Source organism: Trachypithecus francoisi, unplaced genomic scaffold, assembly GCF_009764315.1.
Source record: "Trachypithecus francoisi isolate TF-2019V2 unplaced genomic scaffold, Tfra_2.0 Lachesis_group17, whole genome shotgun sequence".
Classification (NCBI taxonomy): Eukaryota; Metazoa; Chordata; class Mammalia; order Primates; family Cercopithecidae; genus Trachypithecus; species Trachypithecus francoisi.
This window is the reverse complement of record NW_022681462.1, coordinates 39,376,683-39,395,189: the sequence shown is the minus strand read 5'-3', so window position 1 is coordinate 39,395,189 and position 18,507 is coordinate 39,376,683. Positions and strand designations below refer to the sequence as shown.

Here is an 18,507-nt window from a genome sequence, read left to right as displayed (position 1 = left end):
CTTGCTGCACTGTATACAAATAATAAGGCCAAGTAAAATAATGCAAATCAGTCCTACCATGATTTGTCTTTAGTAAAAATGGGAAACTAGAGAAAAATTATTTCAAAAACTGAAATTCAGGAGGTCCTGACATGTACCTCAAGGTGGTCAGGGTACAGCTTGCTTTTATACATTTTAGGGAGACATGAGACATCAATCAATATATATCAGATGTACCTAGGTTCAGTCTGATAAGGCAGGACAACTTGAGGTGGTGAAGGGGTCTTCCGGGTCACAGGTAGATAACAGACAAAAGACTGCATTCTTTTTTTTTTTTTTTTGAGACGGAGTCTCACTCTGTCACCGGGGCTGGAGTGCAGTGGCCGGATCTCAGCTCACTGCAAGCTCCACCTCCCGGGTTCACGCCATTCTCCTGCCTCAGCCTCCCGAGTAGCTGGGACTACAGGCGCCTGCCACCTCGCCCGGCTAGTTTTTTGTATTTTTTAGTAGAGACGGGGTTTCACAGTGTTAGCCAGGATGGTCTCAATCTCCTGACCTCGTGATCCGCCCGTCTCGGCCTCCCAAAGTGCTGGGATTACAGGCTTGAGACACTGCGCCCGGCCAAGACTGCATTCTTTCGAGTTCTCCAGCCGCTATCCACTGAATACACAATTTAGTGTAGCTCAATATCTGCATTTTTACATAAACAATAGGGTAGAGGAAGCAATCAGATACGGATTTGTCTCAGGTGAGTCTCAGAGGGATGACTTTGAGTTCTGTCTTTTGTCCACAAGGAATCTCCTTGTAGGCAAATTTTGAGGGAGGTATGTACCTTTTTAACTTTGTAGTTATCTTATTTAGAAAGAAAACAGGAGGCAGGTTTGCCTGACATAGTTCCCAGCCTGACTTTTCCCTTGGCTTAGTGATTTGGGGGCCCGAGATTTATTTTTCTTTCACAGCTCCTTCTCAAAACCTCTCTGAAACTACAATAAAGGATTTTTTTCTTAAAGGCATAAACCTCACCAAAGAGGAGAAAACAGCAACAAATTTTAAAAGCTGGAAGGAACACTGATGGACAATGGTAAATGCATGAATAAGAAACAAAAAACCTAGGCTAGTACTAAAGAAAGCTAAGAAGTAACTAAAATACCACAGAACCTCCCAAAAGTTTCAGGAAGCAGTGATATTTTCAACTTCAGGATGTGAAGCCAACCTCACAGAGTTAACATGAATTCTGAACAGAAATACAGTTATAATTAAGCATTAATCAGGCTGCACTTTGGCCCACTTCCTTGTAACCAAAAGTCATGTAGCTCTACATACTGATCACTTGTATCTTCACTGTTCCTATAGATAGAATTTCTGACATTAGAGTCATGGGCTTTTAAGAATTAATTGCATCCCCCAGTGTTCTTATAGATGGGATCTCTGACATTAATTAGAATCATAAGGCTTTTAAGAACTGCTTATGATTTTTTCAGATCCTGAATTCCAGCTGAATAGTTGACATCAACCAGTTTGAAGCTCCTCTTCCTCCCTAAGAGGAACAAAATCAGCATGAGAATACTGTTTCTTCATCTCCTGTCCCTTGACTTCAACCTGCACTCTTTCCAATCATCTCCACACTTCAACCTATTCCAAAACCCTTAAAATCCCCAGCCCCCAACTACTCAGGGAGATGGATTTGAGGATTCCTCTTGTCTCCTTGATTGGTGGCCCTATGGTTAAATCTTTCTCTGCTACAACCCAGTATCTCTGTGTATTGATCTGCTGTGTGCATTAAGTGACGAACCTATTGTGGTTACAGTAGGAGTAAAAAAAAAGAGAAGACTGGTTGAAAGGCTAATTTAAAACTTGTTATACCTCTAGTCCTCCCTCTGTACTCCCAAAACAGCATGCTGATTCTCTAGAGAAGGTCAAACGTTGGTCTTAGGACTGGGTGGTCAAGCACATTTGAGGACAAGGGTACCCTATTGGTGAGCTACTGCTGCACAGCAGCTATCCCAGAACTTGGTGGCTGACAAACACATCACATGTTCATGCCTAGGTTCAGGAGATGCTGCAAAATGTTGTAGGCACTTTCTCTCATCTACCACAGGTATTATATTGAAAACAAGAGAATTAAAAGCAAGTTTACTTCCAGAATACTGACAGACATCTTCTAGTCCTCTTTACCTACTTGACTCCCAGGCCATGGGTAGCCATGCATACCCCTCCCAGAAAGAAATGGGGCAGCCTTCTCTAGGACATCTGACCAGCCAGAGGAAAGACAAATGATCTGACATCAGGAGTTCCCCAAGGTAATGACCTGACAGACAATCCTCATCTTGAGAGCTGGCTGACAATCAGGTAGCCCAGCACTCTTCAAAGGAGCAGACGGGCCAGGTACAGTGGCTCACACCTGTAATCCCAGCACTTTGGGAGGCCGAGACGGGCGGATCACGAGGTCAGGAGATCGAGACCATCCTGGCTAACACGGTGAAACCCCATCTCTACTAAAAAATACACAAAACTAGCCGGGCGACGTGGCGGGCGCCTGTAGCGCCAGCTATTCGGGAGGCTGAGGCAGGAGAATGGCGGGAACCCGGGAGGCGGAGCTTGCAGTGAGCTGAGATCCGGCCACTGCACTCCAGCCTGGGCGACAGAGCGAGACTCCGTCTCAAAAAAAAAAAAAAAAACTTGTTATACCTCTAGTCCTCCCTCTGTACTCCCAAAACAGCATGCTGATTCTCTAGAGAAGGTCAAACGTTGGTCTTAGGACTGGGTGGTCAAGGGTACCCTACTGGTGAGCTACTGCTGCACAGCAGCTATACCAGAACTTGGTGGCTGACAAACACATCATATGTTCATGCCTAGGTTCAGGAGATGCTGCAAAATGTTGTAGGCACTTTCTCTCATCTACCACAGGTATTATATTGAAAATAAGAGAATTAAAAGCAAGTTTACTTCCAGAATACTGACAGACATCTTCTAGTCCTCTTTACCCACTTGACTCCCAGGCCATAGGTAGCCATGCATACCCCTCCCAGAAAGAAATGGGGCAGCCTTCTCTAGGACATCTGACCAGCCAGAGGAAAGACAAATGATCTGACATCAGGAGTTCCCCAAGGTAATGACCTGACAGACAATCCTCATCCTGAGAGCTGGCTGACAATCAGGTAGCCCAGTACTCTTCAAAGGAGCAGACAGGGGCCAGGTACAGTGGCTCACACTTGTAATCCCAGCACTTTGGGAGGCCAAGGCGGGCAGATCAGTTGAGGCCAGGAGTTTGGGACCAGCCTGGCCAACATGGTGAAACCCTGTCTCTACTAAAAATTCAAAAAAATTAGCCAGGTATGGTGGCAGGTGCCTGTATTCCCATCTACTTGGAGGCTGAGACAAGAGAATCACTTGAATCCAGAAGGTGGGGGTTGCAGTGAGCCCAGATCGCACCACTGTACTCCATCCTGGACGTCAGAATGAGACTCCGTCTAAAAAAACAAAAAAACAAAAAACCAAAAAAACCAAAACAAAAACAAGAAATGAGCAGATAGGGAACAAAAGACCAAACAATCCAACAATATTTTCATTGTGTTGGTTGTTACATGAATGACTGTGCTTGTCAAAACTAAAAATTATATTTAAAAGGAGTCAATTTTACTGTGAAGTGTACCTCCTATGAACTGGAAAAAACAACTGAGGAAACTTTCACAAGAAGAAGTCCCTTAAACAAAAATCATTAACATCCTCAAAGAAGAAATTGAAGAAAAAAAAAATGAACCATAAAACAAAAACAAGATCCTACTAAGAAAAATTTTCAGAAAACACAAAAAAGCAGTTAAAAACTGAACACATGAGAACAAAGAAAGCTCAGTAAAAGTGTCAGAAAAAGACAAAGCTAAAAGTGAAGCAAAGGGACAAAATAAGACTGTCCATAAACACCAAAGTCACAAGAAGGTCCCAGAAAGATGAACCAGAAAAAAACAGAGGGAAGAAAAATGAAATAAATAATAGGGAAAATATTCCCAAAACTGCAGAGATGATGAGCTGTCCCAGCAAGTGCCCAGCACACTGGACAAAAACAGATCCACACCAAGACACACAACATGGTGTTTTCAGAATGCTGGAGAAAAACATGATAACAAAAGGTTACATGAGTTCTCTGAGAATTAAAAACAGATTTCACACAAAGGATCACAAATCAGAAGTGTATCTACCTCCTCAACAGCAAATTAAAAACCAGAAGACAACAGAGAAATGCCTACAAAATTCCTAAGAAAGTATTTAACATAGTGTTCTACAGAGTCAAATGATTGACTGAGGAAAAGTCGCATAAAGATATTTTCTTAGCCAGTGTGGAGGCACACATTTGTATTCCAGCTACTCAGGAGGCTGAGGTGGGAGGATGGCCAGAGGCCAAGGGGTCAAGGCTGCAGTGAACCGAGATTGCACCACTGCACTCCAGCATGGGTGACAGTGAGAAGACACTGTCTCGGAAAAAAAAAAAAAAAAAAAAGTCCTACTCGTAGCTTGGAAAAAAAAAAAAAAAAAATATATATATATATATATTCAGACATCCAAAATGTCATGGCCAACATAGTGAAACCTCATCTCTACTAAAAATACAAAAAAATCAGCTGGGCATTGTGGCGGGCACCTGTACTCCCAGCTACTCAGGAGGCTAAGGCAGGAGAATCGCTTGAACCCGGGAGGCGGAGGTTGCAGTGAGCTGAGATCACACCATTGCACTCCAGCCTGAGTGACAAGAGCAAGACACCATCTTAAAAAAAAGAAAGAACAAAGAAGAAAGAAGAAGAAAGAACAAGAAAGAAGAAGAAGGGAGAAGGAGGAAGAAGAAGGAAGAAGGAGGAAGAAGAAGAAGGAAGAAGGGGGAAGAAGAAGGAAGAAGAAAGAAGAAGAAGGGCTGGGCACGGTGGCTCACGCCTGTAATCCCAGCACTTTGGGAGGCCGAGGCGGGTGGATCATGAGGTCAGGAGATCGAGACTATCCTGGCCAACATGGTGAAACCCCGTCTCTACTAAAAATAAAATATTAGCTGGGCGTGGTGGCGGGCACTTGTAGTCCCAGCTACTTGGGAGCCTGAGGCAGAGAATCACTTGAAACCTGGGAGGTGGAGGTTGCAGTGAGCCGAAATTGCACCACTGCACTTCAGCCTGACGACAGAGTGAGACTCCGTCTCAAAAAAAAAAAAAAAGCAGCAGCAGTAGCAGCAGCAGCAGCAGCAAGGGCAATCCAAAACAAGACAAAAGAGAAGGAAATCTCCTGACTGTGAAGGGAGACCCCAAGAGTGCAGCCAAGTAGAGCAGCTTGCAGTTGACCATCCTGGACGACACAGAAAGCCTTCACAAAGCAGATGAAATTGATGGAGTGGGATGCCCACTGTGCTGGATAAAACAGATTTCACCACTTTGGGGAAAATAAAATATTGGGCAGGCAAGGAAAAGTAATCATACATAAAACACTGTGTGGTTCCTGCAGTTACAATTCTGTAAAAAAACAAGTAAAATCTAACTAAAATGTAACTATACTGGGACAATTAGGAGAGGAGAGGGAGGATGAACTGTGAGAGCAAGGTAAAGAATAAGCAAATGTTCATCTTCCATTTATCCATTCAGAATTACAATTACCTAAAGTTGTCAGAAAAAGAAAATCTGAAAGAATTTTAAAAGCAGCTCAAGATGGCTGCAGGTTGAACACACAGGTAAAAGAAACCAGGCCTATAAATTAAAGATGAACTCTCACTTGCAAGGCTGGAATTTGTCAAACATTTCACTAACATTCGCTGACCGTAATCTTCTTGCCTATCAGATGAAGCATAAATGCAGGAGAGAATCAATCATTTCTCTCCAGATCCTGAGACACCTGCACACTGGGTAACTTTTTACCCTATATACATTGTAAACCAAAAACAAAATTCTACGCCTCCCAACCGACTTGATGGACCCTTACTCTGAGTCAGGGGAGTTCCAAAGAAAACCTGAAAATCAAGTTCAGATCATGATGGGAAAGGGGAGTCAGATATGCCTCATTATACCATCTTCCCTTTGGAATTCAGGCACAACTGACAACCATTAACATTAAAACAGATTTTTATTCTTAATATTTTTTTAGAAATAGGGTCTCACTAGGTTGCCCAGGGTGGTCTAAAACTGAGCTCAAACAATCCTCACACCTCACCACTCCCAGCTAAAACAGATCTTAAGATGAACAAAACAAACTATTTGTAGCAATAAGACACCAAATTCCAATCTGATTCTAGTATAGAATCACATGACAGCAGGTCCTGAAAGAAACTGTATTTTACCCTAAAATATATTTCTTTGACATATTTTGAAATAGCCCAGTAAAGCTGTCTCCTGCAGGGGAAAAAAATCTACATTCTGTAAAGAATTCCCTTCCCTTTCCAGGTCTTTTCCTTGACGCAGGGGAGAATTAATTAAGAGTCTGGCACTTTTTAAGTCTGATACGAAACATTTACAATCTATTCTGACACCTGCTACCTAAAAGCTTCATCTGCATAAGAAAGAACCCACTATCTTCACCCAAACATTCCCTTCTATTGATTCCAGGTCTTTAGATACTAATTATTTCAACCAATTGCCAGTCAGAAAATCTTTGAATGCAGCTATGACCTGGAAACCCCAACTCTGCCCTCGAGCTTCAAGTTGCCCCACCTTTCCAGACTGAACCAAAGCACATGTTACACATACTGATTGATGTCTTATGTTTCCCTAAAACGTATCAAACCAAGCTATTGCTTGACCACCTTGCGGTGGTGTCTTTGACTAGCTGAGTGTTTTTCTTTTCAAAAGCTCCTTTGTTTGCACCAATCCTTTACATTCTATATAAGAGCAATAGAGATAAAATTGCTCCGAATATAAAGGATACTTGCACCCACCAGCCCGAATCTCAGGTATTTTTAGGTGACAAACAATCCCGTGGAAGGGTCAGAGGAGATTCCTCATGACATGCAGTGGTTCCAAAGGGCTTCACAATCAACAGAAAAACACTTAATTTGTAATAGCTCTTCCAGGGAACTCTCATAATAGGCTGGTCACCTAGCATTCAGGGCACCTCACTGCCACAGCAGGCGAGTTTCTCCTGAAACACATTAAGAGAGCAGACCAACACAGGGGTAAGAGCCTGAGGAGTGAAGCTCATAAGCAACACATTTTTTACCCTGAACACGTTCCTAATCTGGTGCAGACAAGAGAGAAGGGAGGAGAGACATTTAAAACAAGACATCTGAAGTTGAAGCTACTGAGGGAGAGTTACCATGTTCCAAGATACCAGCTAGGCTTGTGACTAAAAATTATGGCACCGCATCTTATAAATTTTTTGACTCATTGACCAACATCACTGAAAATTAAATTAGCTTAACTTGGCCAAAATGGGGCTCATTCAAGACCCCCAAATTGAATTATTTACGTGCACAACTGGAAAGTTGTGCTTAAAAATTAAACACAAAGAATGGGATAGTTACTACAATGGTTTTTAAATGCTTCTAAAAGAAGTAATGATAAAATTGCTTCCATACAGGAGGTGAACCGCAAGATCTTGGAAACTATTCCTTTTTTTTTTTTTTTTTGAGACGGAGTCTCGCTCTGTCGCCCAGGCTGGAGTGCAGTGGCCGGATCTCAGCTCACTGCAAGCTCCGCCTCCCGGGTTTACGCCATTCTCCTGCCTCAGCCTCCCGAGTAGCTGGGACTACAGGCGCCCGCCACGTCGCCCGGCTAGTTTTTTGTATTTTTTAGTAGAGACGGGGTTTCACGGTGTTAGCCAGGATGGTCTCGATCTCCTGACCTCGTGATCCGCCCGTCTCGGCCTCCCAAAGTGCTGGGATTACAGGCTTGAGCCGCCGCGCCCGGCCTGAAACTATTCCTTGACTGAGAAAACTGTCTCACGTTCCCACTGTCTCACCTCCTCCCCTCCACCTGCTCCTTCAGCCCTCTTATTCTTTGCTTTCAGAACTGCCTTGGCGGGGCACAGTGGCTCACACCTGTAATCTCAGCACTTTGGGAGGCTGAGGTGGGTGGATCACTTGAGCCCAGGAGTTCGAGACCAGCCTGCACAACATAGTGAGACATCGTCTCTACAAAAAAATTTTTAAAAGCTGGGCATGGTGGCATGTGCCTGTAGTTCCAGTCACTCAGGAGGCTGAGGCAGGAGGATCGCTTGAGCTCAGGAGGCCAAGACTGCAGTGAGCTATGATCATGCCATTATACTCCAGCCTGGGTGACAGAGCAAAACCCTGTCTCAAAAAAAAAAGAACTACTTTGCCCAGATCAGATGTTCCTTATTCCCTCCTCCACCCACAGAAGTTTTGATAGCACCTTTTAGAGAAAATCCTGACCCAAAGGGAGACCCTTCAGTAGTTTAGACCCCCAGGACGAGGCAGAACTTAGAGCCCCCTACTAAGAAATTCCCAGAAAAAAAAAAAAAAGAAGCTATCATTAAGATTCTTGGACACTCCAAATTCAGCCCTTCCGAGAAAAAGTATTTTGTTGATGCAGCAGCCAAAGGCTGTTCTAACACTAATATCAGATGAAACTATACAGGTGGTTATTTTTTTTTTTTAATGAGCTCCACTGAAAAGGAACTCCAAGTGGCTCAAGAAAAGGGTTCAGAGAAGGAAAAGCACATATGGCCAACAAAGGAGACACACCTTTCCCCCACTTGCAAATTATAGTATGGACTCAACAACAGACTTGTTTTGTCTTTGGAATTTATTTCAATTTCCTGTATTACAACATTTCTGTCAGCTCACTCACTAGGGACCTCAGAAAATGACTGCCTAAGAAAAAACAGTAATCCTGGAAACAGTCACCCACAATCACTCATAAGTCTTATGCTAAATGTGCAGTTTGTCCTAAACATAATCCAGGACAGCCTCTTCATGGATATCAAGGGCATTTTCCTTTGCCCACCAGACCTTTTGATATCTGGCAAGTGGATTTTATCCAATTACCTCCAGCCCATGATTATAAATAGGTCCTGGTTATGATTTGTATGTTCTCTCACTGAGTTGAACCATTTCCTTGCAGAAGTCATGGTACACACGGGAGGAAAATATCGTTGAAGCAGATAATTCCCTCTTGGGGAATTCCTTCCAAATTACATAGCGAGAGAAGAACTCATTTTACTAGAAAGATAGTCCACTCAGTTTGTAAAATCTGGCCCATTTTCCAACATTTTCATTCAGTATACCATCCTTAGTCTTCTAGATTGGTGGAACAAATAAATGGAATAATAAACATCCAGCTGGCAAAATTAACAAAAGCTTTCCATACTGGGCCAAAGGCTCTTCCATTGATTTTGCTTAACTCAAGAGCAACTTCTCTTGGATAACATCAATTACGAGATAATTACAAGTCAACCTATGAAACAGGATAATAATTTATATGAACCAGCTTTATTGAAAGGTGCTATACTCAGTTATTGTCAAGGCTTAACTAAACTTCCTTCTCCAAAAGAAATTAATAAAAGATTCTTTTTACAGTGTACTCCTGGAAGACAAAGACCTTACATACCATCATGTCTAGCCAAAGGACCTTTTTTTACTGGAAATGACATCAACTAAAAGACTCACTTGAACCTCACTGGAAAGGACTCTATCAGGTATTGTTAACTAATTGCTGTGCAGCAAAACTTGAAGGCTGACTCCTGGATCCACATTTCTCATTTAAAGAAAGCTCCAACAACTACATGAACTTATAAGTCCACTGGAGATCTCCAACTAAAGATCTCTAAGATTCCTGACACCTCTGAGGATTGGAAGCAGACAAGACCTGACTAGATAACATTGCCCAAATTACCAGGCCAGGCCTCAACTCACAATGAATTTCTTCTGCATATACCTTTTGTTTTTGTATTTTCCTGCATGATGACTGAGTTTCTACTAACACCCCCTCATTTGTTTGATTCCCATTCCTCTTACTGGGAAATTGTTTAACTGACATGAAAGTAGGACATTTTTTCAATATCAAGAAGATACTGGAACCCTGACATCAACTTCTTAGAATCAGTCCAATGTTCCCATGGCCCATGGCACCAGTTTTCAGGCGTAATAAACTATGAAGAGGCCCCCATTTAGGGAAAGATATCCAGGAAGTTCTTCCCAATTCCATGGCTGGTCTGGCAATTTTTAACACTTTACAAATAGATCACTATGTTACTGTGAATACAGATGATCACTTACTATACAAACTCCTGGATACGACGGAAGACATTTAGCTGCAGTTTATGTGCCTTGCCATAGTATCTCTTGTCCTAGGAGTCAGGGACCTTGTTTTTGTGACTGGTCTATACAACATTCTAATGAAGCTGGAAATCAAATAGTAAGAGCTACTTGGTGGACAAGGGTACCACCAGAGGATACTTGGGAATGTTAGCAGGGAGAATGTGAGAAGTCTTACAGTATACTCAAACTAAACTATATCTAGGGGTAACTACTGCTCCTCTCACTTTAACTTGGAGCACCCAACATTATTGGGTTTGTAACTGGTACTCACGTTGCATTTCCATTATAAATGCTCAATGGCAACAACATGTTTAGTGGATAAAACAGCACTAGCCAACTAAGGCAAAAAGAACCTTACGTGCAATAAAGGCAGGACTTGAGATATTAGGACAAGCTAAAAATGTATTTAACAACGACAAAAAAAAAAAAAAAACCCACAAGAAAAGTCAATACTTACCAGTCTAAATAGATTAAAAGAAATATTCTTTCAGAAGGAAGGTATGGGTTGGGAAGCTACACAAAAAGATAATGACACTATTGTTAAGTAGGTAAATCAACTACTCAACTAACAAGGGGCCATGCCAAAACCCAGTGATGGAAAACAGCATGCGTCCAAACTCAACAAGGTTTACTGACCATGCTAATCCAAATGGAAACTGAAGTGGCCTCTAAAATGTGCCCTACCATTTTGGATGCAGAAACACAAGGTATACATTTATGCACAAACATTATGAACCCTCTTCTTCCTGGAAAATTACTACCAAGGGTATGTAGCTTAATTCACTGTACTCTTACAGCACTAGCACCCTGCATGGATAATAGACATATAACATAGTGTTAGTAGGAATAGAGATTTTTAAAAAATAATACTCATATTTTCCCAATGGGGAGCTGATAGGCCATATTAAATAATAGTACTTAAGAGTCCAGTTTCAGTTCTACACTGTAAACAAATTCAGGAAGTTTGTGCTGTCCCCAAAATGTTTGGAATCCTGAAATCATATAAATATGACCCTTAATTTCTTTATTTTTAAATTTAATTTAAAGTTCCAGGATACATGTGCAGGATGTGCAGGTTTTTTCCATAGGTAAATGTGTGCCATGGTGGTCTGCTGCATCTATCAATCCATAACCTAGGTATTAAGCCCTGCATGCATTCGCTATTTATCCTGATGCTCTCCCTCCTGCTGCACTCCCCACACAGGCCCCAGTATGTGTTGTTCCCCTCCCTGCGTCCATGTGTTCTCACTGTTCAGCTCCAACTTACAAGTGAGAACATGTGGTGTTTGGTTTTCTGTTCCTATGCTAGTTTGCTGAGGATACTGGCTTCCAGCTCTACCCATGTCCCTGCAGAGGACATGATCTCGTTCCTTTTTATGGCTACATAGTATTCTATGGTGTATATGTACCATATTTTCTTTATCCAGTCTATCATTGGCAGCATTTGGGTTGATTCTATGTCTTTGATATTATGAATAGTACTGCAATGAACATACATGTGCATGTATCTTTAGAACAGAATGATTTATATTCTTTTGGGTATATACTCAGTAATGGGATTGCTGATTCAAATGATATTTCTGGCTCTAGGTCTCTGAGGAATCGCCACACCATCTTCCACAATGGTTGAACTAATTTACATTCCCACCAACAACATAAAAGCATTCCCGCCTCCACAGCCTCATCAGCATCTGTCATTTCTTGACTTATTAATAATCGCCATTCTGACCAGCATGAGATGGTATCTCATTGTGCTTTTGATTTGCATGTCTCTAATGATTAGTGATGTTGAGCTTTTTTTCATGTTTGCTGGCCACATAAATGTATTCTTTTGAGAAGTGTCTGTTCATGTCCTTTGCCCATTTTTTAATGGGATTGTTCAGTTTTTTTCTTATAAATTTGTTTAAGTTCCTTGTAGAGTCCAGATATTAGAACTTTGTCAGATGAATAGATTGCAAAAATCTTCTCCCATTCTGTAGGCTGTCTGTTCACTCTGATGATAGTTTCTTTTGCTGTGCACAAGCTCTTTAGTTTAATTAGATCCCATTTGTCAATATTGGCTTTTGTTGCAACTGCTTTTGATGTTGTCATGAAATGTTTGCCAGTGCCTATGTCCTGAATGGTATTTTCTTCTAGGGTTTTTATAGTGTTTTTCATTTTCTAGGGTTTTATATTTAAGTCTTTAATTCATCTTGAGTTAATTTTCATATAAGGTGTAAGGAAAAGGTACAGTTTCAATTTCTGCATATGGTTAGCCAGTTCTCCTGGCACCATTTATGAAATAGGGAATTTGTTCCCCATTGCTTTTGTCAGGTTTGCCAAAGATCAGATGGTTGTAGATGTGCAGTCTTATTTCTGAGATCTCTATTCTGTTCCATTGGTCTATATGTCTGTTGTACCAGTACCATGCTGTTTCGGTTATTGATCTGATTACTATAGTTTGAAGTCCAGTAGCATGACGCCTCCAGCTTTGTTCTTTTTGGTTAGAATTGTCTTGGCTATACAGGTTCTTTTTTGGTTCCATATGAATTTTAGAGTAGTTTTTTCTAATTTTGTGAAGAATGTCAATGGTAGTTTAATGGGAAATAGCATTGAATTTATAAATTACTTTGGGCAGTATGGCCATTTTCATGATACTGATTCTTCCTATCCATGAGCATGCAATGTTTTCCCACTTGTGTCCCTTCATTTCCTTGAGCAGTGGTTTGTAGTCCTCCTTGAAGAGGTCTTCACTTCCCTTGTTAGCTGTATTCCTAGGTATTTTATTCTCTTTATAGCAACTGTGAATGAGAGTTCATTCATGATTTGGCTATTTGTCTATTGTTGGTGTACAGGAATGCTTATGATTTTTGCACACTGATTTTGTATCCTGACACTTTGCTAAAGTTGCTCATCAGCTTAAGGAGCTTTTTGGCTGAGACGATGGGGTTTTCTAGATACAGAATCATGTCATCTACAAACAGAGACAGTTTGACTTCCTCTCTTCCTATGTGAATACCCTTTCTTTCTCTTGTCTGATGGCCCTGGCCAGAGCTTCCAATACTATGTTGAACAGGAGTGGTGAGAGAGATGACCCTTAATTTCTATACCCTGCTCAAAATAATATATGGTATACAGGTGACATGGTTTGGCTCTGTGTCCCCACCCAAATCTCATCTCAAATTACACTCCCATAATTCCCATGTGTTGTGGGAGGGACCTGGTGGGAGATAATTAAATCATGAGGGCTGTTTCCTCCATACTGCTCTCGTGGTAGCAAGTCTCATGAGATCTGATGGTTTTATCAGGGGTTTCTGCTCTTGGATCTTCCTCATTCTCTCTCTACCTGCTGCCATCCATGTAGAATGGGACTTGCCCCTCCCTGCCTTCCACCATGATTGTGAGGCTTCCTCAGTCACATGAAAAGTCCAATTGAACCTCTTTCTTTCGTAAATTGCCCAGTCTCATGTATGTATTTATCAGCATTGTGAAAATGGACGAATAAATTGGTACCAGCAGAGTGGGGTACTGCTGAGAAGATACCTGAAAATATGGAAGTGACTTTGCAACTGGGTAACAGGCAGAGGTTGGAACAGTTTGGAGGGCTCAGAAGACAGGAAAATGTCTTTCTAATATTCCTATGTTACAAATACTATAAATACTGCAAAAATGTTACCAAAAGAATAAAACTCCAGCCAAAATTATGTTAGCTCATCAATTTGAACTACGGCCACAGAATGTATGTAAGGGTGGTCTTCTATTGTCTGTTTTATCCAACATACTCTTTCCTCTAATTCTGACCTACTGAATTACAACAGAAAGAGACATGCTCCCAGTTTGCTCTGAGTCTGTGTCCCTGGTCTATAGTCCTCAAACTTGGCTCAGAATAAAATTAACTTTGACTAAAATCCATAGTAGCTGTTATTTTAACCTTTTGGGTCAACCTAGTTGAGAAAAATTTAAAAAGATCAAGAAAAGCATGTAGTTTCAAAATACTGGAGCAAATATCCAATCACCTAAAAGAGCTAAAAGTATGTCCATGTAAAGAGCAAGAAATAGTGGAGGTGAGAGGTAGGGAGGTGAGAAGAGTGTGCTTTCTAGGTAGTGGTCATCTCAGGGAAGGTGAGGGGAGTGTGCTTTTATCTCTTTTAAATAAAAAGACTTGAATTATTTTTTTCTTCCATGCACGTGCATATATAACTTTAAAAATAAACACCAATGTAATTTATTAACTAAGAAATAAAAGTACTTGATGATCAAGTCAGTTGGAAAAATTAGATAATTAGCTTTCCAAAAGACTAAAAAAATCCACCACAAGCCACTGAGGCTTTAAAAGTGTCTCCTCAAGACAGCAGAATTAAAAAAAAAAAAAAAAAAAGCAATATAAAACACTTAAGGTATTGCCTTCAGTCCCCTGGGTGGCCATTCACCTTGTTTAAGGTCTCCAAGAGATTTAACATCAAGGAAGCTCCAACAGTATGCACTATCCAACTCCCTAACCTGTCTACCTGGAATCTCTGCCTTGCTCCCTACCATTAAGCTGAGGCCAGTCTGGTTTAGAAGGAACCTTAACCTCTCTCCTTTCACCAAAGCTGGCTGCAGGCTGCCAGCATTCTGTGCCTCTAGGATTGGGAGGGTTTCCTAAGAAACCCAGCTGCCCAAGCCTAAGTCCATAAAGTCCCGGAAGCATCAGTCACTCATAAATCTCACCTCCTACCCCAGTGCATAGTATCACCTTGACAAATCCAACGCGAGATTATACACATACTCCTCCCTGCAATGGCCAGATGAGGGATAAGAGTTGGCTCCATCTGAGCAACTGTCTTCCCTTCTACTTCCCAAAACCTGCTCTTTCCTTATCTCTCCCTATATTTAACTGGCTCCACTGCTTTCCTCCATCAGCTCCTACTAATTTATGATGTACTTGTATTACTGACACATTGCTTAATTCCTTTTAGCCTGATTCTTTTTTTTCTTCTTGAGACAGGGTTTCACTCTGTCGCCAAGGCTGGAGTGCACTGGCACAATCACACCTCACTGCAGCCTGGACCTCCCTGGGCTCAAGGGAGATCCTCCCGCCTCAGCCTCCCACCTAGTTGGAACTACAGGTACAAGCCACCACACCCAGATAATTTTTGTATTTTTTGTAGAGGCAGGCTTTCACCATATTGCCCAGGCTGGTCTTGAACTCCTGGGCTCAAGGGATCTGCCTACCTTGGCCTCCCAAAGTACTTGGGATTACAGGCATGAGCCACCACACCTGGCCTAGCCTGATTTTCACCTATAAACAGGAATAATATTCCTTGAGGAGAGGGACTACCTGGCCATCCCTGCATACTCCATAGTACCTAAACTCAACATGCACTGAAACATTCTCCGAGTAAATAAACAAATGCACCTAAAACTACAATTCCAAGAAGGAATACTTGATCAATAAACTCTCCTATTCCTGGACTCTCTGACCTAGAACAACCTTGAGGTACAAGACAAGGCCATGTGTCCACAACCTCGGGGAACCAGAAGATACAGCAGAAGCTGTCACGATGCAGATGGAAAGCAGGACATACCTGGAAGGAAGTGGGAATACAGACGAGGTTCAGATTCTCTTGCTTCACCCTTTCAGCTGTGGAAACAAAAGCCACATTGGCAGTTTTTCACTCTCCTTACTTTATTTTTCTTGTCATATGTGTTTGCTCAAATCCAACAGACAAGGGAAGATCTATTTCCCAGGGATAGCTGCCTTTCACCCTGCATCCCCCTCCTTGGTGGGAGAAAGCTGGTGACTATACTTCACACACCAGAAGACAGCGACACAAGAAAGCCTGGAGAGGTAAGCACTGACCACAGAAAGCAGAGTCAGTGTTTGCTATTGTTACGTGCCTGACAACATTCTAAGGACTTTGTATATATGAACTCTTAATTCTAACAACCCAAAAGGTTAAATTATTTTCCCCATTTTGCAGATAAGGCAACTGAGGTTCAGAGAGGTAATGTAATTTGGTAGTTATACCGCTAATAAGGGGCACAGCTGGGACATGATCCCAGGCCGTCTAGCCACACAGTCTTAACTCCCCTATATTGCCTCTTCTAGGAAAAAGCCAGAACTTTACTTTTGCATTTTAGTAAAAAAGATACTTATTTGTAGGCCCCAGAGAGTGGCTAAAGGAGATTTATTTTTTCAATTTGGATTTGTATCTTTCAGGAAAGTTTGATTAAAAAAAAAAAGACTTCAGGAAAAACCTCTTATTAAAATTTCCAGTCTTTTTAATCACTGAGTGCATCTTGGGAGGTTTGGGTGCCACTATTACAAAATCCATAGTAACTCCTGTGCCCTGAAAGTATTCTCCAGATACTTGGTTAAGATTGAAAGGTATGGCTTGCAGTAAGCTGAGATCCGGCCACTGCATTCCAGCCTGGGCATCAGAACGAGACTCTGTCTCAAAAAAAAAAAAAAAAAAAAAAAAAAGATTGAAAGGTATGTAACACAAAAGCTCCAATCTGGCCAATGAGAAGCCTTCCAGAAGCCATCACACCAGCACTACAACCACTCCTTCATAACAAAGTGTGCCTGGACTTTCCTTCCTGGGCTCTGCCCCTTGGCACCTAGAAGAATTCGGCATTCAGGCAGGCCTCTCCTCTGGGCTTTGTTCTTACAAAGAAAGAGCAGGGCGGTAAAACCTGTTGAGCAGCCACAGGGGCTGATAATTCCTGAGCCTTTCCTAAGCATAGAGACACCGTAATCAGTGTGAAATAAGCACCTGCAGGAACCAGCCATCAATGGCAGGAGCCCCAGATCCACTCCAGGGTCATGGACAGGGCAAACCCACTGTGGCCTCAATTATCTGCCTGAGGAAGTCTAAGGCCACACACAGGCCTCAATGGTACAGTGCCATCGACATGATTAAAATTATATTGGGACCTCGAGCTAAGTCAGCTCCTCCCCTCCAGCTGAGTAGAGTAAACAAAGGCAAGGACATCCTTCAAAGTTGGATGAAGAGGCCCAAGATTCACTCTCTCCACAAAAGAGCAGAAACACTCAACTGACCTCAGGTAGTCCCTCTCTCCAGCTCTCTACTGCTGAAGCCAAAAGGGCAATGCCAAACCTGTGCGCCACTTCCTCCCTTTCCTCTACCTCCCTACCCCATCATCACCCACAAAGCATCCAGCAGACAGTGAGAGAGCGTACCTATTCGCTGCACAGCGTGGACAATTGTCGAACCGCTTCCAATTCCCAGCACTTGGTTATTCTGACAAAAGGGGGAAAGAAAAAACAAAACTTATTAATACCATATTTTACTCCCTTGTCAGCCCACTTCCTAAAGCTATAAAATTATTATGAACAGCAATTCACCAACACAGGTGCAAGACAGGTACTGTGCCTATTTTATAGGAACATAAACACTGAACCTCAGTGCTGTACTTTAACCAACGCATGGTGGACAAATGTTCAGCAAGGCCCTCCTCCCTGCATTTCTGACACTGTCAACACCACCACTTCCTCCCTCCATTCTACCACATAATTGGTGCAATTACTTGCAACTGAATAGCAACTTGTGTCACCCTCATAGAAATGGCCTGCATATAAACACTTAAAGATCCCCAACATTTCAAGCCAGCAACAGTGTGTTTAAAAAAAAAAGAAAGAAAGAAAGAAGAAGAAGAAAGAAAAGAAAAAGATTCCTGGCCAACCCCAGGGAGGTAATTAGAAAAACACCTTAAAAAAAAAAAAAACAAACAATAGAGCCTGGAGCCTAGGTAAAGGAGGAAAGCTAAGGCTTCTGGCTTCAGTGTCTTCCACAGGCACCTTCAAGTTGGTAGCACCACAAGACACATCAGGCCCATCATCTAGAGCTCTCCCAAAGTCAGCAGATAAAGGGAGGGCCTGAAGTAACCTCAAAATAATAAAGTATGTCAGCATCTGCCTAGGTGACACCACGGGGTGCTCATTTTGCATGAGCCTGCCTCAGAGAAAATGGGAAGAGGGCAAAGGCTTAGTTAAGAACATGAAAAATTGTCTTCATCTGCAACAGGAAGGATCGTAATAGAGCAGAGCACTTCCAGAGTACAAAGTACAAGCAGACATCACAATACCGAGCCTACCACCTTAAGAAACAAAGGTACCTACAAACAGACCAAAGACAGCGTAAAAGCTCAGCTGAGTCTACTAGACCACAAAGAGCAAAACGAGGCCAGGGTACTAACAGTCAGGAACTAATATGGAGTTCAGTGCCTAAGCAACTTCCTGACATCTATCTCCTGCCGGTGCAAGGCAAAGTCAACTGAACACCAAAGCGGCAGCTACCATTTAT

The 18,507-nt window shown here is 42.1% G+C and overlaps 1 protein-coding gene across 5 annotated transcripts in view; it reads right to left on the bottom strand.

Annotated features, from left to right (window-relative positions):
• LOC117062879 (ribose-5-phosphate isomerase) overlaps positions 1 to 18,507 on the bottom strand; it is a 56,224-nt gene that overhangs the window by 31,971 nt on the left and 5,746 nt on the right. For 3 of the 5 annotated variants that reach the window (XM_033176758.1, XM_033176757.1, XM_033176759.1), the window contains exons 2-3: positions 17,385 to 17,445; positions 15,766 to 15,821 (exon numbers count right to left, since the gene is read on the bottom strand). The exons of the other annotated variants lie outside the window; for them this stretch is intronic. In XM_033176758.1, the coding sequence (XP_033032649.1) occupies positions 15,766 to 15,821; positions 17,385 to 17,445 (117 nt within the window). The remainder of the gene's footprint in view (positions 1 to 15,765; positions 15,822 to 17,384; positions 17,446 to 18,507) is intronic. 5 annotated transcript variants of the gene reach the window in all.